The sequence below is a fragment of the Pogonomyrmex barbatus genome, unplaced genomic scaffold (genome assembly GCF_055798465.1).
Source record: "Pogonomyrmex barbatus isolate J1 unplaced genomic scaffold, ASM5579846v1 scaffold10, whole genome shotgun sequence".
Classification (NCBI taxonomy): Eukaryota; Metazoa; Arthropoda; class Insecta; order Hymenoptera; family Formicidae; genus Pogonomyrmex; species Pogonomyrmex barbatus.
In genome coordinates, this window is record NW_028297099.1 from 7,557,163 (window position 1) to 7,581,736 (window position 24,574).

Below are 24,574 nucleotides of genomic sequence, written 5' to 3' on the forward strand. Positions count from 1 at the left end.
CATATATCATTATTATAATGTAACGGAGAATGCAGTTATTGTTATAAAAATGGCATTGCTGCGAAATGCTCAAAACAAAGAAATGCATTATGTTAATTCTTCATGGTTTATGTTTATTTGTCCTTTCAGTAGGATCTTTCATAAATTTATTTTATTGCTTAATTTTTCATTTTGCCTTTTTAAGAGTTACATATAAAATAATCCTCTTTCTATGTTTTTTTTATTATATATATATATATATATATATATATATATATATATATGTAAAATTTAAAAAATAATGAAATTATCGTTAATTTAAAGCGATCAGTATTGTACACAGATTAATGAAATTAATCAGAGACATGAATGGCAAATGCTGCACGATAGATGCGAATGGACATCGTAATCTTTCAGAATATGCAATTATAGGGAAAAATGAAATATCGAGAAACTATTAGATAACTTTCGAGCGACTGAAATATATGTTTGATTCCATCTATTTCTTTCGTCTCTTATTTATCAATCCAGTATTCATTTATCATTCATTTTAGCATTCACTCTTTAAAAAACAAACAATTCTCTTCCCAAAAGTTGCGGCAAAATAATATTTACAAACCTTTGTACAATTCTTCAGATATATCGATTTGAAGACTCCAAGTATTTTCATACAGAGAAATGTACATCGACGGCGCAAGAAAACGAAAGAAACAAAATTATTGCGACGGCTTAACGGCTTCGTAAAATCGCTAAGGCCAGCCACACCGAGCATGTCTTACCAATGTACCGTTGTACGTGGCAAACGAGGGCGAATTCTACGGGGCCTGTGATATTGTGAATTTTCGTCGCAGCTATTTGCTTCGCCAGTTCGTCAAGAGCGGTCTGACGTAGATTCAAGAGGAAACCGTGCGTGTGGTAAGCTCTGTACAATTGCTTCAGGTCTCTCTTGTCTATCTGGCGTGTCATGTCGCGCGGGATCTCGGAGACGAAGCTTCGCAGAACGCTGACCGCGTGACGATTGAATATCGTTGTCAAGCCAAGAGCGCTGCGCCAACTAGACAGCCTGTCTCGCAGATGTTGCTCCACTTCCGACGCGCCTTCCTTTTCCCGCCCGTCTTCCTCGGTCGTCACTGTCAGCTCCAACGTTTGAACGGATCGATTGCTGGCGACCGATGTGGCGACAGGCGCGAGTGGCCGCCAGTCTTTGCTAATCGCCACGTTGTATCTCAGATTGTGAGGCAGAGTGGATTTCTGCAGATTTTCCCATATCTACAACAGAGAAGGTATCACTAGGTAAGAAAGAAATCCCGATAGACCCCCCCCCCCCTCCCCCAAGCCTGCAGAGACAGATTTTGAACGGATGTAAAAACCGCGTATCAGTTTTTGGGAAAACTGATTAATCATTTTATATACTAACACCAGATTGGTTGACCAAACGAGACACCTTCATTAACGAACAGCGGCTGTCGCTTAATTGATAATGATCCCCGATCTCGGGATCCCATAGGACGACGTCGTTTTCCTCGATGCTCAAAACATACGCGGTCCAGCGACTTATCTGCGAGGAACCTGCGATGTGCATTTTCTGATAAGACATCGTATCCCAACCCCGCATAGCGATAAGATAGAAATAATGTCACTTATTCTGCAGGTTTTTTTATGCCCATTAGTTTGCTGCATTAATTATATGCGAAACGCGTAAGTAGAATAACATTATTTGAGAAACATTGATATCAATAACATTTAAATATGCAAGGTAAACGAGATTTAATATAAAATATTAAAGATTCTTAATAAAAAACGAAAAGATGTTGCTCGGTATTTATCAATCAGTGTTCAAATAAATTTAAGATTGCGTTCCAATTATTAGGATGCCCATACAAGCTTTCTCAAGACAATCTTAAATATAAGAACGAAGCCTTTATCTCTTTAAAAAAAATTTTTTCTCGTTCCTGACAGTTCGTAGGTTCGTAGGTTTAAAGGGGCTGGTTTTAATCATTTGCAGCATGTTTCACATACCTAACAATACATACGGCTGCAAACCGAGGCCCTGCAGCAGCGTCGCCAGCAAGGCCGCCCTGCCGTAGTGGTCCACCTTGTTCACGTTTAGGGCCTGGCGCGGCGTGACCGGGCCGTAATGCATCGGCAAGGATGGCAGAAGCATGGCGAGCCGGGCAGCGTCCTCGGGAGTTTCCACACCGGGCACCTTGTAAGGCGTCGCCAGACAGCGTTGGATTTCCTTTAACAAAGTATCGATGGCGTTAGCTTCCGGGGACTTGGCGTTGCCGGGCTGTTCCATCTTCATCAGCACGTAAATCCGAGTGTGCGAGCGTCCCGGACTGGACTGCACGTAGCCGAACGACAACACGGGAGTGAACAAGGGGGAGAGGGCGATCCATCGCTCGAGTTCCTGATAATTCCTGTGGCCCTCCAGGGGCACCGTCGCCTCGCCGAGCCACTGCTGGCCCCAGACCGGGTGCTGATCGTACAGGCGAAATTTAACGCGGTGCCCGCCGTTCTGCCTGGGCAATTCGAAGTGCATGGTCTGCTGCCAGACCGGCGCGGGTCCCTCCGCGGTCGCGGTCGCGTGAACGACGTTACCCCATTCCACCTCCAGCAGAGGGGACACCAGCGCCGATTCCTCCCTCACCGGCACCTCCACCCCTCTCAGCACGGTGATGGCGAGGATCGTTTTCCCTATGGTGTGGTGCCTACGAGTGCTGGACGACGGTCTGAGCGGGCGACTCGCTTGGAACAGATTCTTGATCGACACGTCCAGCAGGGAGAACGCGGGCTGCTCGGTCACAACGATGTCCGGCGGTTTCGATTCGCGCGGCGACGTTCCGCGGCGAATCGCGACGCCGATCTGATCCGCGTGATCGAGGACCAGAGCGGGATCGGTCAGTAGAAAATATTTCACGTCTCTCTTGCCGGTGGCACGTCTACGGGGTCGCGATAGGAAGAGGCTGTTCTGCGGATCGTTCGGATCGTTGCTCGGCCTGTAAAGGCACGCGCCGCTTTCGTCGTCCGGCAGGTCGTCGCCGTACGTGGACAAGGAGACGGTGCAGACAACCGTCCCGGGATGCATCCTACCCGAGCCGTCGCCGATCGCGAAATCCACGTCCATCTTGTGGTCCCGAACGCTACGTTGGGGCAACGGCAACGGGAGCACGCTGGACTCCCCGTGTCGCGCGTGCACCCGTATCGCGAGATTGTGATACTCCGAATTTCTCAGAAACAACTTGTACAGTTTCCTGTTAAACGGACTGTTCGCCCTGCATACCGGTTTCCCTTTAAACAGCACGGAGACCGAGACGATCTCGGGTCCGGCCGACCCGGACGGATTTTCACGAAGTGGCGCGTGGACGCGCGCGTCACGCACCGCGATCTCGACGAGTTTCCCGTGAGATTGTTGTCGGGATCGTGGCTCGTAATATAGCGGCTTGACATCGTCGAATTTATAGGGCCTGACTAATTTGTTGGTGAACGGGTTCTCGGAAACGTACAGCCCGTCCTCGACCGACGAGTTTCTGCCTGTCTGCGACACTCGCGAGGTTCTCTTGCTCCTCGTAAGCACGCCGCTCGTGTCCCGATCGTCATCGATTACCGGATACGCGTAACAAAGGCTAAGATCTTGCTCAGTTTTGTCTTGCGAGCATTGCGCGAATCCGGTTACGAAATCGATGTGCGAGGAAGACGACATTATTTCGCGATTATAAAAAGGAAAGAGAGGTTGGAGTAAAATACTCCAAAACGCGTCTTCCCGCGTAATTTATCACACGGCGTACGGTTATTATTTATTATTTAATTTGTTAATGAGCAATGCAAAAGATTTCTAAACTATATTTCTCAAATTGTTTCCAAATTGCGTTTGCTTTTCTCGCCGCGATCTTGAAACTATGACTAGCATAACTCGCGTTTCACGCGGCCGTCTCGTTGACATTTGTGTTTTGGCGTCCTTAGTTTCCATGGCAACAGCTTTGTAATGACAAGCTAAAAGACAAACAGCGACATCTCTTGCATCCGATGATGGACCCGGGGATATTTGGAAAAGTCGATAAACATTATCGACTGTTACTGCGCAATTGATAAATGCGCAGCGCGCATTTTGACGGTAACAGCGATCAAGGAGAGACGCATAAAGAGAGAGAGAAAGAGAGAGAGAGAGAGAGAGAGAGAGAGAAACGGACATGAAAATATAACCTTTACGTTGCGTTTGGATTTGTGGCCGCGAATCGGTGAGATTTAAATCGGAACGATTTGTCGCAAAAGCGTCGGTGTGCTAGAATCGTAAGGAGAATGGACGAGGAGATGGATTTTAAGAATGAAGAAGTTCCTCCGGTAGGAGGACCATCAAATGAAGAAGAAATGGTGACAAGCGACACGGATGGAAATGCCGTTGAGGAAGCGGCAAAAGATGAATCCGAGAGCGACGATGATGACGACGACGAGAACGCCGAGGCGGAAGTAAAGTCTCTGGAAGCATCCTTGTCAACGAATCCGTATGAGTATTCCAACCATGTGGCTTTGATCAAGAAACTACGCGCGTTGGGCGAGCTGGACCGCCTGCGAACCGCCCAGAACAATATGAGTAAGATATATCCGCTGAGCCCTGAGCTCTGGTACGGATGGATATCCGAGGAGATCAAATTGGCGACCACCGAGGAGCAGAAGGCCGATGTAGTCAAACTGTGCGAACGAGCCATCAAAGATTACATGTGTAAGTCTCTCTTCGTGTTGTACGTTCAAGAAGATTGGATTATTGCCTCGTTATTTGTATAGTCTTAGAAAATCATATGTGGTATATACTTTTAGCTGTGGAGGTGTGGATACTGTACCTGCGTTTCAACATTGAGTGTATGGACACAGATGAGAAGGGGATCGAGAATGTTCGTCGACTCTTTGAACGTGCATTGGATGCTGTTGGATTGCATATTACAAAGGGAGCAATAATATGGGAGGCATATCAGGAATATGAGACTATGTTACTTGCTTCCTTGATGCCATTGGTAAGAGGTATATGTAAGAATAGATGTACATAGAAACAAGTTTTTTTATCAGGTATTGCATCTTATCTTTTTTCCTTCAATAATTATTCTTTAATTTATATATTTATGTACTTAGGTTGATAGTAACAATAAAAAGAAAGCTCAATTGGAACGTATTGGTAATTTATACAAACGTGAATTAAATATTCCTCTTTTTGACATAACAAATATATATGAAAACTATTGTTCGTGGCGCGAAAAATATGGCACAGAAGTAGAAATCGACGATAAGCTCATCTCAGAATCTTATAAACGTAATTTGGAAAAAATGAAGATATATCTTTCTTATGAAGAAAAGCTTGTTTCTGCACAAGGACCAGATGAATTGCTTGATGCTTATAAAAAATATATATTATACATGAAACATGAGAACCCAGATATTGTTACAGTTTTATATGAAAGAGCAATAACCGATTTAAGTTTGGAGACCTCAATTTGGTTAGATTATATCACTTATTTAGAAAATAAATCAAGGATTGAGTGTATATTGGATCCAATTTATCAAAGAGCGACGAGGAATATTCCATGGTGCTCAACGATTTGGCAGAAATGGATGAGATCGTACGAGGAATGGAAAAAACATATTTCGGAAATACAAACGTTATTAGAAAATGCCTTATCCGCCGGTTTTTCAACGGCGGAAGATTATCGAAACTTATGGCTTACGTATCTCGAATGCCTGCGACGTAGACTTGAGCAGCATTCTGACGAAGAGAGGGAGAAACATATAGATGTTATTCGTAAAACTTTCAACAAAGCATGCGAACAACTGGCAAAATATTTTGGCCTGGATGGCGATCCCAATTGTGTTATCCTGCAATATTGGGCAAGATTTGAAGCGATACATGCAGATAACATGGAAGAGACGAGAAACTTGTGGAATGATATTCTTTCGCAGGGGCATTCCGTGACAGCTTCTTATTGGTTGGAATATATAGTTCTAGAAAAGTAATTATGTGTATTTAAATAATGATGCGTTTTCTATTCATTAATCAGGTATTCTGTAACTTTGTTCTATTCAAAGTAATTTTCTAATTATAGATGTTACGGAGATACGAAGCATCTAAGGAAACTATATCAAAAAGCTTTGAATTCCACACAAGATTGGCCAGAAAGTATAGCGAATTCATGGATAGATTTTGAGCGTGATAAAGGAACTTTAGAGCAAATGGAGTTTTGTGAAACGAAAACAAAAGAGAAACTTGATAAAGTTATGGAGGAAAGGCAAAAAGCACAACAAGCGGAACAAGGTCCTTCTCAGAGTGAATTATCTACACAAAATAAGAAAACGAATAAAAGAAAAATAGATGATGGCAAGTGGAAAAATTTAGGAAATTCCCCGTCAAAAATCATGAAAACTAATGTAAAAAATGAATCGATATTACGAAAAAATATCTTGAATATTGACGATAAAACAATAAGTAGTCAAGAAAGCTCGAAACCAAAAATCGTACCACCGCCTGGTTATAAAACGACCGAAGATAAAGCCACAGATGATAAAGATAGTCAACACGAAATAGATGATAATATCACAATTTTTGTCAGTAATTTAGATTATACAGCTACCGAAGATGAAGTAAGAGATGTTCTAAAACCCGTTGGACCGATAACATTATTCAAAATGATCAAAGATTACAAAGGACGTAGTAAAGGCTACTGTTATGTACAATTAAGCAATGTGGTATGTACATATCTTATTGTTAAAAAATAAGAAAATATAAACAAAAGAAAAATACATCGAAATGCAAGCATTATTACTTTGAAAAGTAATAATTGTTTGAAAAATTTATATTGTCACTACAGCCTTTAATTTCGTGTTGCGTTTTAAAAAAATTTCAAATGTTTAAGTCAAAATATGATATACTCACTATTTTATAGGAAGCCGTGGAAGAAGCATTGAAATTAGATAGGACGCCTATAAAAGGACGTCCTATGTTCATTTCAAGATGTGATCCCAACAAGAGTACTAGAGATTCTGCATTCAAATACAGCTGTACACTTGAAAAGAACAAACTTTTTGTTAAAGGTATAACATGTTTATGAAAATTAAATGCAATAATTTGGAAAAACTATTTTCTCTACCAGTTATCGTTTAATTAAGTATGTTCTTCACTCGAATATTTTCCAATTTAATATCACTATAAATTCAATATTGTTTATTGTGTTTAAGGACTTCCGCTTACAACGACAAAAGAGGAATTGGAGGAGATATTTAAAGTTCACGGAGATCTGAAGGAAGTTCGCCTAGTTACTTACCGTAATGGGCACTCAAAAGGCTTAGCTTATGTTGAATATCATGACGAAGCAACCGCTACAAAAGCCCTTTTGAGTACAGACGGTCTGAAGATTCAGGACAAAGTGATCAGCGTTGCGATAAGTCAACCACCCGATCGTAAAACAATTCAAACAGAAGAAAACGCGGGACAAATAAAATCACTCGGCGGAACATCAACAAGCCGTACAGCATTCGGCGTACCCAAGACTTTACTGTCTATGGTTCCCCGTAACGTTAAAAAAATAAACAGTAATGGTAATGTAACTCCGGATAGCAACGCGCAGTCGATGAGTAATCAGGATTTTAGAAATATGTTTCTCAATAAAAAGTAACTTGTATTATACGATTATGTTTTTTCTCGATCTATCGCAATAATTTTCAAACTTATGCTGACTGTGCATTAGTATTAAAACTTATATGTTAGTAATTTCATTACAGTGAACTTAAAGATTGATTTGGCAAGTGCATTATATATTATAATATACATATAATGTGCTGTCAAAAAATCAAATCGTGCAGCTACTATAAAATTTTATTAAAAATTCATATAAATTGTTACGTATGCGCATATATTATAGTGCTCTATTTTTCATTTTTTTTTAATACAAATATAAAGTAATATACATTTTTTTAAAAGAAGTTTTTTAAAGAATGCCACAATTCATAAAGAAATGTATGATTACTAATATAGTATTGGTCAGTCTAAACTACTCAGTACAAATTCATATACGAAGGAAAAAAATATATCACAAGATAAACGATTATATAAAATAAATATTTTTAATATTTATTTATATATATATATATATATATATATATATATATATATAAAATTAAGATATATATATATATATATACAAGAGAGAATGTGAATACGAATGTGTTTGTGTATATATGTGCCGAGTACGAAGAGATATCGTCTTGAGATGCAGTCTATTCACAACTGAACGCTATTTACGCGGTCAGTCATGTCTGAACATAAGACTCTAGAGCTGTACTTCACAACTCATATTGCGTATCGATTCAAATTAGAAAAATTCTTTCGAGCTATCTTTTCTCCAAAGTGCGACATGACAATTAAGTACAGACTTCTACAGCTGAAGCTGTGTGTCCGATAGGTGATGATGTCTTTTATGCCTTGGCGGAGCAACTGGCGGACTCTCCTGCATCAGGAGTCTTCTCGCCATCAGCCACTTTTTGGCTCTGCCGGCGTGATAGTAGTACGTGTAAAGCAACGCCATAACGGCCAGCACCACCAACAGGCACGTACCAGCGATGACAACGCTGAATAGCCAATATGGCCCGGTGGATTTCGGCAATGGGCTTTCCGTCGGCAAACTGTCCGTGGACGCAGGGCTGGTGGTTGGCTGTTTCGGTAGTCTCGGTGGTAGCGTCGCCTCATTGTCGCCGATAACGATATCGGCGCAGGCACGAAACTCTTCTTGAGGCCCGCATCCTACCGCTCCTAAACATCCATGTATATCATCTCAATGAATATTTATTTAACGTTCGAAGGAATTCTGCCTGGTATTCTCTTTTATTTATGCAGGTATATTATAAACAACAACTCTCTCTACGTTATTTTCGAATATAATCAGTTGGGCTTTTTATAATCGTGTATTACGTACCGATTATTCGCGGGAGCGAACTAGACACGCGTTTTGCTTTATTAAACAAAGTCATCGAATGGTGTCGTTATGCAAGAGAGGCTGCAATTCTTGAGTCATTCTTATTATGTAGGCCAAAGTAAATAGCACTTTCTATCGCTCCGATAGAATCTTAAATGACGGATTGCTGACTGTTGCATGCACACGTATATATAGGGTGTAAATAAAACATACGAGTCAGAAGATAAGTTTCTCACAAATAAAAGTCTCGGAAGCGTTATCTTTTTCAATTATTCACGAATCTGTGGCAAAATAAATAATCCTATCATTTTCTTACATCTCGCGCGAAAGATTTATTCTGTCACATCGGTGTTCCGCAAAATATCCCAAATCTGGTCGCTTTCATACGCGAATTTTTTCCAACCCAACTTTAAACGGAGATTCTCCGATTATAAATCTAACAGACGATCTACTTTTGTTTTTTTTTTTTTTTCCAGAGTTTAATAACAAAGCCAATACGATATTCGAGGCTGCAGTAATTCGTGATTCGATATCCACTGACTATATCTCACCGCATATTTCCACGATCGAAATATCGGAGAATGGGTCATACCTGTGCCATTGCCACAATCGCCCCAATTATTCCCGGCGACGTATCGCCATTGGAAAACACATTGGGCGCAGGTCAAGCTTTCCGGTAATTTGTAATGGCCCTCGAAGACCCGATTGCCAGGCCCAGGGTAATAACGGCTGGATCCGTTCTCGGCGCGCAGCAGGTGCTGGTCCAGGCACTCTTGGGTGACCTCCCGGTCACGGTAGGTCATGGCGCAGGTGCGGAACTCGAAGTAGCCGTGATGGTTCGCCGTCAACTCCACGCGGACCGGTATGACGGATCCGGTCCGGTAACGTCGAACGATCACGCCGTTTCCATACTTGCCACCTGTCTCGTGAACGCGTGGCTGAAAAAGAGAGTAGGGCGAACTAGAATATTTATATTGCCTCTCGTTCCTCTTTTTTTATATTATTCCCTTTTTACATTCATTTTCCTTTCTTACTAATATTAAAAAAATATTTCTCTTTCCGAGCACCGTTCGCGTGTGCATATATTTGCATACGAGATATGTTTGTGTGACGAGAAAGGGAATAAATGGACGCGGGTGTTGATAAACGAGAGAAAGAGGAAAACGGATTTCACTTCTGTTTCGGACTACTTTCGTCTTTCGCGATAGCAAATTTACGTATCAAGGCCAAGCGTCCCGCATAAAAAAATCCCATAACGAGAACGCGATCGGTCGATTATCAAAACGTGAGACCGGATCACGTAAGTTATGAGAGGCGCGATTAGATTTTTTTTTTTTTTTTTTTTTAATCTTAACAAGAGTTCTGCAGTCCACGGTATAATCGGTAATCGAGGTGAAAGCAAAATTCTATATATATAATCATGTGTGTTGTAACGTGTTGATTATTTAATTCACAAAGTCCGGAACAGAGTTCTGTCATTCTAATAAAGCTCACTTTATGTAATCAAATTCGAGGCAAAATTCTACATTTTAATATCGCGTGATACGAAGTACATTAACAAGGGTATCGGTATTACAATTGAAATCCTTTTCCTTTTTTAAATGCTGATGATTTCGTGGCGTGCACGATCGCGTGATTCATTAAGGCAAACAACGTATCGATAATTGGTTCACGGTTATTATGAAGCCGCTCTATTATTTATTAGACAACGAAGAGAGTAATTACATCTTTCTCTCGTGTCACGAGTCATTGCACCTCGCTTAATACAGAATAATAAATCGCGCTTCGCGGCTAAGTGCATTTCACTCACTTTCATTAGGGATAGAAAGGGAGAAACGAACAAACGAACAGTAGCGTCGAAAACGTTATTAGCGTGGACACCGGTAGCACTTTCTTCCAAACGTCCGATGAAAGAAACTTTTCCCAGTTGAGAATCGCGACAATTAGACACTTAACAATCGTCGAGTCGACCGAATAATTATTTCGCATTTAATCATGCTATTTGTTCCATCGATTTCACCATTCATTTTCGAGCTTGAGACGAGTTGTTTTCTCGCAAAAAAAAAAAAAAAAAAGAAAAAAAAAGATTCCTTTTACCACGTAGTAGAGAATTTTGGACTGACTTTATTCAACAGCATTAAGATCGAAGATAGGAGAGTCGGTCGGCAAGCGGATCTTCCACATTCGTACTGCATAATTTTCGGAAACGTGTCGACATTACAATGGTGGTTGTGAGGTATTCCACGGTCAACGGAGCGAAGAATCGCGCTTAATGGCGTGTGGTCAGTGTTGCAAGAGGGATGTCGAGAAGCTAATTGTACGCGTGGCGTAGCTGGATTACCATCTTCAACTCGCGAAGGATCTGTCTTCGCGGACTTTCCATTGTCACTCGTCGATCTCAATCAAATCTCTCAGATTCATGTTCGATTCGACGAGACCGAGACCGTAGACCTGTATTGTATACGACAAACAGCTCATATCTTCAAACAATGGCAATGATTAGCTTAACTTGGAATACTATACACTCTCGTATCAGATTAAAATTCACATTCAATTAATGTTCAAGGTGTCTCCCTAAAAAAAATCCAGGAAGAACATGGAACATCTGGGATTTTTTGGGAATTCTTTTTTATCTCCGGAAATCAGAGAATCTCGTGGAATTCTGAAACTCACGTGGGATTTTTAAGATTTCGTCTTCAAATTTAAATTTCGCTTCTCTAAAAAGGATTGGTAAGTTATGAAAGATATTTATTAGACATCTATCGATCCTGTCTATCGAGCGATGCGAAAGAATTCTATTGTCCTATTTTTTTTTTTATGTTCTATTTCAAGATTCTTCGATATACAGCATTCTGTTTCTTAAGTAGACTCACCGTTGGAGAATCCCAGGGATCGCCGCAGATGCCGCATTTCCCTTTGTTCCGTTGCCACTGTCTGGTGAACCCGCCGCAATAGCACTCGTGGTCATTGTAATCGTGAGGTGTGTCGAAGCCGTACCTCCACATGGAGGCCCTCGAAGGTGGCTCTATCAGTCTTCCGTGAGCAGAAACTTTTCGGATGACTAGCAGACTTGTGATTAATGTCAGACTAAGCACGAGGAAACGCATGTCGGTCGCGAAACGAGCCGGCCTCTGTAAAAGATTGCGAATCGTCAAAGTGAGAACGGTCGCCGTTCTTTCAATGATGCCGTAATGATGCGATGCAATTGTTGATTTGAATGTGCACTTGGACGCGCATTTGAATTCCAAGTTTTTCTTCCGTCGCGCTGTAGATCGCTAATCCATTATTAATGATTCACGCTACGTTAACGCCGTTCGAAGCCAATTGCTAATTGTTTCGGCCGAAGGAAAGAGAATGCCTCCAAGAGAATGTAGTTTCCCTCGATGATTTACCTTATACCGTATACATCAATATGTTTTAAATTTATAACATTTGACAATTGTTATAATAGGATTTTTTTCCATTGTTTTATATATATATATATATATATATATATATATATTTTCTTTTGTCTTTACATTACATCGCGTTCCGACATACGCACAGTCGATCAAATTAGTCTACTGTTATCGTTTCGAACAAAACAAAATTAATTTACTGTTACCGTTTCAAGCACTGTTACAAGCGAGGCAAAGTTGATTTACTGTTTACCGTTTCCAGCATTGTTACGAGAGCAAAAGAGTGACGATTACAACAACGTATTCGGATGAGTAAATATGGAGATGACCGAGCGGAGGTTTGATGACCTCTCCGCCGCATGGCACCGCCAAAAAGTGTTTCGCTCGAAAAGTAACGGACACGCGAGGGAATTACAGCGACAATGATTAGCAATGCGAAAGCCGACGCGACGTACGTTGGAAATCGCAAGAACGATCGTCAATCAAGGTCAAATGGAGTTTCCACGTTCATTCGGAATATACACGATGTGGTACATATCGCATGCTGGACGTAAGCGTGAACTCCCGGTACTTAATCGATATCGCGGTCTCAACGCGACCAAGGAGTCACGAAGGCGCATAAAGTCTGCGTTTAAATGCCGCATTCGAAAGCTGCGCGAAAGAGAGAGAGAGAGAGAGAGAGAGAGAGAGAGAGAGAGAGAGAGAGAGAGAGAGAGAGAGAGAGACACAATGACGAAGGAGCCACTGAACCGGTTATTACACCGACACTCCACGCGTATAGTATCCCAGATACCGCGGAATAAATATTGCCTTCGTCAAGGTAAGAAATCTCGAAATATACAAATATATATTTGATCAAAGTGTAAAAGACGACGCAAATACGTGAAATTTAAGAAGAAAGATAAATTATGATCCCTCGCGATGACACGCGATATACACGCGTGAGAATTCTCGTCTTGGGTCTTAATTCCGGTTTTAATGATTCATATGTCGACTTCGTCCATTACGAAAATACTCGAGAGTATACTCCAAGGCAGGAACGTAAGTGTACACTTGAGAAATGTTGAATATTAAGAAAGTTGTGCGATAAACCGCGGGGTGGGCGGTCTCTCGTCGACGCGAGATATTTTTAGTCCAAATTCTAAATAACGAAGCCACTTTTAATTCCGGCTGTAATATTCATTTACCTAGTTACGAAGGTAAGCGGCATCAAACTTCACTTCACTTAAACGTTTTAAACGTGTCTGCAAAACTGGAAACTAGTCACACGCAATCATGAAATTGCTTTCCTTGTCCTCATATAAGAATACTAGACATCATCGCGTGTAAACAATTCAGCATTGTGGAATAATGAAAGTATAAAATAATATGTATATAAAATAATATGTGTACATAAATTCACAGGAAAAAATTCTATAGCTCCATATATATATTATATATCATCTTAATCCTTAGTAATTTAATGCTTTCACTAATACACTCACATTCTCGATTCAAAATTTACAAGTCTCCGAATAATAAAATATACAAAAATAAAAAACTCCTCGAAATGAGATAACCAGTGTACAGTTATAACGAGATATTAAAAAGCACGCTTCAATTTCGTGATTTAATAACATGCAAATGGCTTATTCCGCGGAGAATCCGATATGAGCAAAAAAACGTTATTCAGATTTTTAATTCGGCAGCGACTTTTCCAAAACTTATCAATAAACCACGTGATGCCCATTTCTCCCAATGTAGACTCACCTTGTAATCTCTCAATTTATTTTTTATTTTTATTTTTTTTTTTTTTTTAATAAAAAATTAGAAAAAAAAAGAAAAATAAATTAAACCGAGATTAAAGTTAATTTACTTTTTATTGATGGAAATGAGTGAGAGATGACTGTTCTCGACTATTTTCGTGCTTACCTCTTCGTGTGAAAGAAGCGAAGGCTCTGCTTTCCCGCGGTATTATTCTCGCATCGGCCACGACGAGTGAGTCAGACCCGTGACGGCGAACGGGGCCCGGACCTCGGAACCGGTCGCTAGACGACTGAACTCGGCTTCAACTCCGAGGGACCGAGCCAGCCGAGCGCTCCGGCCGATCCCGGCGATGTGGGAGTAGGTTATTAGAACGAGGCATTCCGTCCGCATTCACGTCGTGTTTCCGACACGAGGCGAGGATGATACGGACGGTCCTAGACTTGGCTTATCGCAGTCGAAACTCGCGAAACTCATGACCCACCGTTTCGGCATCGTGATTTTAGAAATATTACGAGTCCCTCTTCAGACATTTATGTCATGTCTTTTTAAAATTATAAATTGATTTATCCAATATCTAACATTACTTTTCACTCTTCCGCTCTACTTCGGTCATTCATGTTTTCATTATGTGTTATTTTTTTTTTTTTTTTTTTTTTTTTAGAAATCAAATATCGCAACTTTTATACATTCTAAACTTATTCTTATATATCGCAACAACTTACTAATTAAGAAATTGGTAATGCTACTTTTAAAATCTTTTAAACAACCAACGTATAACTTCATTATTAAGAATTCTTAAGAGCACGCTAGCCGCGCGGATTGGAAAACTGCCTCTGGCATGTCTCGACACGCTCGATAGAACGTTTAAGTGAAAATCAGGTTCGATGATCGATAGCTTCCTTCCTCCACGAGGGGACTACACGCAACTGTAAGACAGTGCATAGAGTATATTTTTCTTTCTAGAAAAAAAAAAAAAAAAAAAAAAGAACTTGAAAAATGATATATTCTTTTTAACAGGTCTGAGAAAATATATCTTGGAGAAAAGGATCTTGCTCTTGGTGAATTACTGAAACATTGGCTTTTGAATGAATCTCTGTCGAGAGTGCGAGAGATGCGATACTTTCGTTGGTATTGCAATTCCTGGCCGGGATGTTACAGTAGGAGAAGATTGGATTTTTCGCACATGTACCGAATACAATTAGCATCCAGTTGACACGCATCTCACGCGTGTAGGTCGTTTCGGCGGATAGGAATAATGGACGAGAAGAGGCTTTTTCCACTTCCCAATGAGAAAGACCAGCACCTTTCACGGAGACCTCTCTTCCTGTCACGTCGCGGTAACGAAAGCGTCCGTCGCACACATACGCGCCCATATACCCGTGTTTCGAGCACGGTTGCACTTTCGCGGACGGATAATGTTTTCCGGAGCTTGCCCTGTGCAGTCGGCGAAGTCAGCAAAGCGGCAAGATCGTCAGGGTGAGAAGATATAAATCGGTACCAGGCGCGTCGCGACCACTCTCGCTCCTTCCCGCAGGGATTCTCTCTATCCGTTTCCGGATACGACGACCCGCTCGATACGCTCCTCGAACGTCCGCTTCCGGCTTTTGTAGCGCTCGGAAATTTTATCACTGTCGCACTACTTGGGCGGTCCATCCAATGTTACTAAATTCACTCTTGAAAATTGAAAGATACATTATAAAGACATGTAATTTTCAAGTTATCTCTCTTGGAAGATTATATCGTGTAAAATAACATTGACTCTAAATCTATATTATAGATATCTAGAGCGAAATGACTATTTCGTGCGATTTACAGAATTATTGATATAGTTGTGTAAAATATAAATTTTTGTTGCCTCTTCTTGCGCCTCTGAGATGATATTTTTTGCAATAAGAATTTTATATAGGAGAAAGAAAGGAGAATCAAATTTTCAAATTTGATTATCGATTTAAGAATACAGCTTTGTAGTACGCAACATAAGCAATTTTTTATATATAAAGATTCAATTAAGAAAAATGAAAAATTATAAGATCTCATTCTGCCGGGCAATGTCATCTATTATCTTATTGTTTATAAATTTTCTTGTTAAAAATAAAAGTTATCGCTGTTCCTGTTTGAGGATAAAGTTCACATAAAAATTTTATGCTTATAAAAAAATTTTTTTTAATATATACTCTTTTTATATACTTCTTTCAAAAGATTGTAAGTTTTTCTACCATCGGTAGGATTAGCACGCTGTCAAGCGGCACGAGATAAATATTGCAATCCGCATACCGTATCGTTACACGCAAATCGTCCCGCGCGGATACATCTGTATTACGACCGGAACAAGAATACTTTCCCACGAAAACCGGTGGAAATTGAGCGGAAAGTGCCGCCCGCTGTAACGGCCAGCCAAAGTGCAAATATCCTGGAAAGGAAGAGAATCGCGACGGAGGCCTCGTCTCATCGAGACTGCCCCGCTTCACTGTAGCGATTTCTACGAGTTTCTAATCGACGAGCAGATCCGCACGGTTTATCAATTGACACGCTCTTCGAAATGTATATCCAACACGCGAAAATCAATGTCAATGAACTTTTCTTCCTCAGCGTTCAGTTAATTCCGAACTAGTCAAAACTTTGTAAACTCTTTGACGCAACATTTGATCTGCAACTTTTGACAGATAGATATATAATCCCGCAAACTGTAATTTCAACTTCCTTTCTCGAAAACGAAGAAGAATGTTGAAGATAATATCGTATAAGTTTTCATCTTAGATTTTACTGTAAGCTCGCAATTAAAATTAATTAGATTGATAAATTGATATTAAAAATTAGAAAATAGCGGCACACAAAGTGACGCTCTCCTTCGAGACATTTCCGCCAAGAAAAGGCAGACTAAATTAGCCGGAGGCTAATAATTAAAAATACATCCGGTAATTCCGTGACTTTGTACAGTGCACATCCTGGTTAATTATAATGACAATTCATCGGAGGAAGCTCATACTCCTGTGTAGCGATTAGATTTGGCCAAGTTCATGATGCGCAAGCATTAATATTCATCGACGATGTTAATGTTGCAGAAAGATACGCCTCGAATGCGTATTGAATGTACATTGCGAGCGTCATATCTATCGATTTTAACACTGGAGGAGAGGATTCTACCGTAGGCGAAGGTCTACAACCTTCGCTCCTATTTGAGAGGTCTTTCCTTGATCCGCGTGCGGAATAACCGGTCCTCTCTCAAGTCCACCTACGAGGTCAAGTCCAACTCGCAACATCTCCTCCCTGTACATACAGCGTTCCTCAGAGTACGCATCTATCTCCATTACATTTAAATGTATATCCTCTCGATGTAATTCGACGAATTTCACGCGAAAGAAATGGGATGACGGCGTTGCTTTTTGCAGTGAAAGGCTTTTGGCGTATTTTTTTTTTTTTCTCTTGACATATCTTTATCTACCTTCTCAGCCTAGGGAAAATAAGGGAGACGATCAAAATAGTCCAAGCTCTTTGAGAAGCGCCTTTGCGCCGTGGGCGTTTTAGTATGGAGAAATGAGTAATTGATTAGGCTCTTGCTCAGGTTCATCTGACCTCGTGCCTGACATTTCAGCTTTCCTCGTCGAGCGAAATAGAAACTTGCTGTTTTTTTCCTCTAAAGAAATATAGTCTAGTTTCGTCGTAAAATTATTTACTCGCTTATGCTACTTAATTAATATAATATATCGGTATCGTGACAAGAAGAAAATAACAAAACTTCCAGGAAATTGCTACAGAGATAACAATTTATTACATAATAATGTGATAAATATCTAAAAAGATACAGTTTTTCAAATTGTTAATATACATCGAAATTTTGAGCAATTGTACACGATACATCGGTAAACAATTGATAAATATCCAGCATTTTTATTGTCATAATCGTACAGTCTATTCCAGTACACGATACGTCTCAGATGATTACAGCAAATAAAATTAATTTATAAATATATTTTGTTTATAATTGGAAATAAATATACATATGTACGTAATGAATTAATGCGACAGAGCGTATCAAAGCTAATCTCTCTCTCTCTCGCTCTCTCTCTCTCTCTCTCTCTCTCTCTCTCTCTCTCTCTCTCTCTCTCTCTCTCACTCTTTATTAACAGGAAAAGCTTATTCTGAAAATGTTTTTTTACATGTAATATGAACTAAATACTCTTTTATATACAGTTATACATATGATACATAAATTTGAAGATTAAATTCGTTTACATCGAAAAATCTATATGAAATACCTTCCCATTTCAAAGTCAGAAAAAAATTTCAATTGGTAAATTAGCTCAATCATGGATTACATGAATTAATTAATAAAATCCGTTTTGATTCTTCATGTTTTTAACTGTACTGGAAGTGTAACTGTACAATTATGTACATATTATATGAATACGTACGGTTCCGACTTGAATAAATAAATTGAATAATGTGCTGATCAAGTGTATCTATGCGTGCAACATGCAGCGAATGTGATATGCGTTATTTATTAACAAATGTGTGTACGAGATTTTATTTCAAAGGACGGAACGTGTAACATAATACAGAAATAATAATTATTTGAACATCATATGTTTCTCAATTAATATGCCGTAAATTCCTATGCTGTAAGAACATTATTTTTCTGGGCAAGCAGGGTCTAGGTTGCCAAATCGCTGCTCGCCCGGCTATGTTACATGCTGTTGTTAACATGTACTCGGTTGAAATCAATGTATTGATTATGTTTCTGTTTATCCATCAATTTAAATTGATGAAAAATGAAAGCTGCTGAAGCGAAGAGATGTCATAAATTTAAATCTAAATGCGACGAGAACTGTAAATACAACTTAAAATCTTGACAGGAATCAATTACTTGCTTGTTCAAATTTAGATAAATTATAAAAAAAGAACACGCAATACAATACGCGCCGTCCTTTAAAATAGCGCTTGTACAAGATTAATTTTTTAATTTTTGATTAAAGAGATCCACGAATTTCGGGAGTGTTCTCATAAAAAGTGGAATATATATATATATGCTTAAAACGCTGTTAAACATGATATGTAGATCTTGAAAGGAAACAAATCGGTAGCAATCTGTTTCTGACAAAGCCAGTAACATTTATTATTAATTGACTTGAAATTTTGGCACGTTTCAATGTGTTCCAGACCATTTTTCTCTTAAGGCTAGTCTACGTCGTGTATTAACAAACAACAAGCTATCTACTATTTTAACGAAATCACATATATCGAAGGGCAAAATTGAGTGTGCGTATGTACTATTATATTAAAAATTACGTCATATTTATATTACAGAAGAGATAATAATATGTTAAATAAAATTGTTGTATTAAAAAATAGTGAATGCGTGCCAATCTGAAAATAATAAAAAATATCTACCCTCTTTCTTTCTCTATTCTGCAATAATACGTGTCTAATATATTTTCAGATGAGAACTACGAGATGGTACGACTAATTTATATTACAATTAATGAGTATAGTGCAAAAATCAATTTCTCTCCTATTCTTGATGCACCTGACTAGGTACAGTCTTGCTTAATCGCAATAGAAAAGGTCAATCCTAGCGGATAGTGCGAGTCACTGAGTATCACAAACAATACTCTTTTTTTTTTCTCTCCGTCTATATAACAGTATTGACTAGGAGGAGTTTCCCGCGGGACACGGGTCAAATGCGTGTGAGAAAACCGATAAATTGACAGCGATTCTTCTTCAAATGCAGAATACTGAATTGTGCATAGAACTAGCGAGCTATACATTTACGACTATGAAACTCAGTTACTCCGTCTGGTAATTTAAATTATTAGTACTACATTAAAGTACTTCGTTTTATCGATCGATAAAATGATATAATATTATTATGTAAATCAATCAATAATATTGTTAGCACAAATAGTTATACAGGATATCTCATAATTGGAGGTGAAGTCGAGGAGGAAATGATTCTATACGAAGAAGATAATTTGAAAACGTAGAATGAAATCTTAAACAAGTATTCGAAATTGTTTCTCACGAAATCGAAAAAAATGTTATTCTACATTTTCAATTTATTTATTATGTAAAATTATTCTAGTTATGAGACACCCTATATATTACAACATTCATGTTAGATTAGAAGACGGTTTATAATGCAAAAGTAGTCCCTAAGGAAAAATATTTTTCTTCGGATTCTATTCATTGGACTTCTTGAAAGTGTGTTAGGTTACGAGCAGCTGTTACACAGCTTATGCATTGCGTATAATTCATATATTTAATTTCAGAACATTAAATGCATGTCTATGTCTTAAGGCAATAGTGTTTCTCATCGATTTTTTTTAACGCTAATACACATTTATCATATTTCATCGTACGACATTTCCGTTCGTATTACATTTATTTTCTGTAAATTAGAAAATATTGAAAGTGCTCTGCATATTTCAAGAAAAAAAACAATAAAACAAGTGCTAGAAAACTCAAAAATATTTCATGTATATTCGACAATCTGTGAGAATATTTTTCAAACAATGTATTTTTGTCATACAGTTGTCCATGATGCTCTCTTTTCAAATACATATGTATATTCTTATTCTGCAAGTTGCTTTCAGAAAATTGTTAATTTTGTGCAGAGAGAAATAACTAGTCATACGTATCTCTCTATTAAAATAATATATAACAAGTTTAACATATTCATATAAATATCGCTATCTATAAATTCGCGAGCAATATTTACTCACAATATTTTTATCTGGACTCTAAACAGATTTTCTCTGGAGATACGAACGTACTTAACATTTCCGATTCAACATACGAAAATATTATAAAGGTAATATTATATAAATATTATATTATATTTGCCATTTAACTAACTCCAATATCCTCCTATATTATATAAAGTAAAAATAAATATGCCAAGCTATGTATGCTATAAAATAGTACGTGCTGACAAATTATATAATCGCTTTTATAATGAAAGATTAAACCTACTTTACGTCGCAATAATTTGCAAATAAAATCATATACAAGTATAAATAGAATTATCGGGCCTCAATCAATGTGAATGTCACATGTGAACTTATTAATATCCACGCAATGGCTTACATAGATATACAGATATTGTTAATAGCAGATTATGAGAATAAAATGCTACGCTATGATCATTTGCGTGATTTTGAGATTTTCGAAGTACCAAAATTGCTGTCTGAGAAATCAACATTACGAAAGCGTAAATGTCTAACTCGCCTAAAGCTAAATGTGAATACGCACAAAGATATCATGCTAAGCTTGTATCTTCTAATCCCAGTGTTCACAAAGCTTTGATTGATAAACGAGGAAAACAAATTTTTCCATAACCATTGTCCTCAAAATGGCGTAGAAATATATATATATATATATATATAAATATATATATATATACAGATAAATCTAATGATAATGGAAAATACACAAATGTCACTTTTTAGCCATTCAGTTAATGCACTACCAAGAGATTTTACATAGTCTCTTAAAAATCAAACGTATCGTTACATATTGTCCGTTATCTGTTAACACGTTGAATAAACGATAGGGGTTGTAATGTGACAACGTGAATTTAATGAATGGATATTTTTCGATGTTAATAGCGTTCCAACGCTATTCTCAACGTAGTAGCATATATATTTATATATTGGCCCCATCGCCACATTTAAGGCAGAAGTCAAATAAGTTATTTGTCGATAATATCTGTCAATTTATTCCATTTCTATTTTTAATCTTTAAGTTTTAAGTATTTAGGAACGAGAGAATAACATAATAAATATATTAAGGTTCTGAAAAATGTTTCTTGGAAAATGTTTTTGGAAATTCAAAATATTTCCCAAGCAATATCCCTGTTTCTTTGAGACATGAACTTTTTGCGGTTTACTGCATTATAAGTATCACGGAATATAAAGGAAGTGGATATAATCTCAACGTAATGTTTAAACTTTGTTTCGCATTTCGTAAAAAATCATCACACGCACCCACTCGTTAAATGAGAAAGAGAAACGATATCGGAAACGGATAATAAACGGCGCTTTTATTTCAGCTGTGGCGATTTGTGTCCTACAATCTTATTGCGCAATACATTAAAGTGTCCGTGCACCTGCGTAAGCTGAGCTCTAAGTGAGTCAGAAAGCTGTTTTTGCAACTGCTGAACCTCCAAAATTTCTTGACGAAGATTTTGATAATCTTTCGTAACCTGATGGACAGAGTGTAATAGGCGAAGCACAGATATCTGTTGAAAGCACAAAATAAAATGCGGTTTGATGATTGATCCGAAGAAACATTGCAGACAATAAAAGTGCAATAAATAATTCTTAAACGTGACGTCGCACATGTTTAACGCTAAGTGAAACGGATCACCCTGGTTTCAAGCAGGAATTATCCGATGAATGTAATATAACATCGTTTGTAAATACACCGTCACAGTGGGACTGTACAGATACAACATCACATGTTTGTTCCTTTCAGTTGTACCTCATAATTTTTTCTTCCAAATGTGACCAAATGTGAACAGACTTTCAAATTAATTGTTAATTTTTCTTTAATAAGCTTGAGATTTATTTTTATCGTTTCAAGATTTCCACCTTCAATCAATAAGATTTAAGATTGATTGATTGAACTCATGATGCTTTGTAAATTAGCGTACATAGAAAAACAGTAATAATTTAATTGTAAGCAAATCAGCCAATTGAATTGAGAATTATACGAAACGTAAGATTATCATTTTTAGATTCTTGCCCAGTAACAAGCTTGGTAATATATCAGCAGACTGATAGCAAACTCAATTTGAAATTCCAAGAAAATTGATATGCAATTGTGTCTGCATTAAGCTCGTTTTATTAACAAATGTTTACTTCTATCAATATAGATTAATTTAAATTTTCAGAAATTCATCTGGATTTTACTTATACTCGTCCTTGCTTTGGATCAATAACTCAAATTTGAAATTTTTGATCTTTAATCTTTAATAGAATTAATCTTAAGTTTAACTTATTTTTTATTTTTAGTTTAAAAATAAGAAAAAGATAAAGAACAAATTAAACCAAGCTTAAAATTAATCTATACTATAAAAATGGTTAAAAGTCTGGAAACAGATTATCAAGAAATTATGCATTCTGTGTTTAACAAACTCTGCTCGATTTCTGGCATCAATTTATACCAAAGTATAGAGCAAATATACCAGTCTTTGGAGATTCTTGCCATCAATCTATCATCATATCAATAAACTTTTGCTATATTTCTGTCGATATTCTGTATTCCTTTTCTATAAAAAAATTTTTTTTTCAACATTCTTGATATCTTTATCTCATTATATCCAAAGTTATTCTTATTAAATTATTATTCCACTAATAATATATCAATTTTATATCAAATTTGTAGTCCTTTTGCTAATAAAATTTATAGTGGATGCTTTGCAGAATTTGTTCTCGATAGACTTAGCCAATGAGTGGTCAATTTGTTTATCGCTTATGTTTTTCTCAAGCGTAACTTTCACATCCATTTCGTACTAAACAGATTGAATAAAGTACAATTAAAAAGAACAAGGCTTGACACATGACTTGTATGTAATCGCTACTGACAAAAGCGGAAGGGCGAACTCTTACCTCGTTTTCCGGATCCTCGAAGGCTTTTTCAAACGCGTCTATTTGCCACGCAATCATGTCCAGCTTCCCGTCGGCTTTCTGTACCTGAGGCACACGAAGACGAGGTGAACTCGACAACGTAAAAAACGTTTGACCTTTCGCGAACGGGTGACACTGATCGCGCTCGTCGTTTCTGTCGTCGCGGAGAATCTTCCAGAATGTTTATACTTACACTTTCCTCGAGATGCCCGATCGCGGACTCCATATCACGTTTCTCTCTTCGACGTAGCCAGCGTCGTTTAAATATGAGAAAATAACCCTCGAGACGTCGAGGAAGGCAGCCGTTATCTTATTGCACCGGGATCGATCTGTTTCTCGCATTTGAAAAGCACACCGGCCACTGTGGAATAATTCGGCATTTCGCCGCATAAGCGCAGCACTGTTCAGCGGAATTGTTATTACAACTGTCTTACCGACGTCTATTAGATCGAATATATCAGGAGACACGGTAGTGTCTCGGGTGTCAAGCCAATCGAGAACACTGCCGTGTGACTTTACGCGAGTCGGCGAGATGCAAGCATCCGAAATTATCGGATCTCAATAACGATTAAATCGATCAACGTCTAATGCCCGATTCCATCAACGATAGATTTAGTTTAATCTCAGTTTAATCTCAGCTTGCTCTTCATCTTTATCTAATTCTTAGATTATAATGCAATAAATGTGAATTATTATAATTGCTTATTACTATAATTGCAAAATATATTAAAATGCAATATATTAAGAGCATGTATAATGTAGTTTTTATTGTAAAATATTTAAGCTTTATTTTTCGAACTTACTTTAATCTATAAAATAATCTCTTTTTTTTTCTTAATTATTGATTTTCCATTCATTTCAAATTTGTATAAAA

At 38.1% G+C, this 24,574-nt stretch overlaps 4 protein-coding genes across 4 annotated transcripts; 1 reads left to right on the forward strand and 3 right to left on the reverse strand.

The window, feature by feature from the left end:
* Positions 1 to 234: 234 nt before the first annotated feature.
* On the reverse strand, positions 235 to 4,010 carry LOC105429763 (coiled-coil and C2 domain-containing protein 2A). The gene is made up of 3 exons (XM_011642933.3): positions 1,999 to 4,010; positions 1,397 to 1,548; positions 235 to 1,248 (listed from the first exon to the last, which is right to left on the reverse strand). Exons 1-3 carry the CDS (start codon positions 3,680 to 3,682, stop codon positions 709 to 711), a joined length of 2,376 nt encoding a protein of 791 aa, XP_011641235.2. The 5' UTR covers positions 3,683 to 4,010; the 3' UTR covers positions 235 to 708.
* A 268-nt stretch (positions 4,011 to 4,278) lies between these two features.
* LOC105429765 (spliceosome associated factor 3, U4/U6 recycling protein) lies at positions 4,279 to 7,645 on the forward strand. The gene is made up of 6 exons (XM_011642937.2): positions 4,279 to 4,699; positions 4,795 to 4,988; positions 5,104 to 5,975; positions 6,069 to 6,708; positions 6,906 to 7,053; positions 7,198 to 7,645. Exons 1-6 carry the CDS (start codon positions 4,279 to 4,281, stop codon positions 7,632 to 7,634), a joined length of 2,712 nt encoding a protein of 903 aa, XP_011641239.2. The 3' UTR covers positions 7,635 to 7,645.
* A 171-nt stretch (positions 7,646 to 7,816) lies between these two features.
* LOC105429764 (uncharacterized) lies at positions 7,817 to 15,096 on the reverse strand. Its single transcript, XM_011642935.3, has 4 exons — positions 14,240 to 15,096; positions 11,804 to 12,061; positions 9,523 to 9,868; positions 7,817 to 8,767 (listed from the first exon to the last, which is right to left on the reverse strand). The coding sequence occupies exons 2-4, from the start codon at positions 12,035 to 12,037 to the stop codon at positions 8,394 to 8,396; spliced, it is 954 nt and encodes a 317-aa protein (XP_011641237.2). The 5' UTR covers positions 12,038 to 12,061; positions 14,240 to 15,096; the 3' UTR covers positions 7,817 to 8,393.
* Positions 15,097 to 17,820: 2,724 nt separating this feature from the next.
* On the reverse strand, positions 17,821 to 24,059 carry LOC148937907 (uncharacterized). Its single transcript, XM_089070715.1, has 3 exons — positions 23,894 to 24,059; positions 23,683 to 23,766; positions 17,821 to 22,310 (listed from the first exon to the last, which is right to left on the reverse strand). Exons 1-3 carry the CDS (start codon positions 23,924 to 23,926, stop codon positions 22,113 to 22,115), a joined length of 315 nt encoding a protein of 104 aa, XP_088926841.1. The 5' UTR covers positions 23,927 to 24,059; the 3' UTR covers positions 17,821 to 22,112.
* Between the last annotated feature and the right edge of the window lie 515 nt (positions 24,060 to 24,574).

Excerpts from the sequence above, each read along its gene's own strand:
- LOC148937907 (XM_089070715.1), bottom strand. The coding sequence starts at position 23,926 with ATGGAGTCCGCGATCGGGCATCTCGAGGAAAGT. Across the intron at positions 23,767-23,893 it reads TCGGGCATCTCGAGGAAAGT|GTACAGAAAGCCGACGGGAA; the intron begins GTAAGTATAAAC and ends CGTGTGCCTCAG. Across the intron at positions 22,311-23,682 it reads TCGAGGATCCGGAAAACGAG|ATATCTGTGCTTCGCCTATT; the intron begins GTAAGAGTTCGC and ends TGCTTTCAACAG.
- LOC105429763 (XM_011642933.3), bottom strand. The coding sequence starts at position 3,682 with ATGTCGTCTTCCTCGCACATCGATTTCGTAACCGGATTCGCGCAATGC. Across the intron at positions 1,549-1,998 it reads GCAGCCGTATGTATTGTTAG|GTTCCTCGCAGATAAGTCGC; the intron begins GTATGTGAAACA and ends TGCACATCGCAG. Across the intron at positions 1,249-1,396 it reads GTTTGGTCAACCAATCTGGT|ATATGGGAAAATCTGCAGAA; the intron begins GTTAGTATATAA and ends TCTCTGTTGTAG.
- LOC105429764 (XM_011642935.3), bottom strand. The coding sequence starts at position 12,037 with ATGCGTTTCCTCGTGCTTAGTCTGACATTAATCACAAGTCTGCTAGTC. Across the intron at positions 9,869-11,803 it reads ATCCCTGGGATTCTCCAACG|CCACGCGTTCACGAGACAGG; the intron begins GTGAGTCTACTT and ends TCTCTTTTTCAG. Across the intron at positions 8,768-9,522 it reads CGATTGTGGCAATGGCACAG|GAGCGGTAGGATGCGGGCCT; the intron begins GTATGACCCATT and ends ATGGATGTTTAG.
- LOC105429765 (XM_011642937.2), top strand. The coding sequence starts at position 4,279 with ATGGACGAGGAGATGGATTTTAAGAATGAAGAAGTTCCTCCGGTAGGA. Across the intron at positions 4,700-4,794 it reads AGCCATCAAAGATTACATGT|CTGTGGAGGTGTGGATACTG; the intron begins GTAAGTCTCTCT and ends ATATACTTTTAG. Across the intron at positions 6,709-6,905 it reads ATGTACAATTAAGCAATGTG|GAAGCCGTGGAAGAAGCATT; the intron begins GTATGTACATAT and ends ACTATTTTATAG.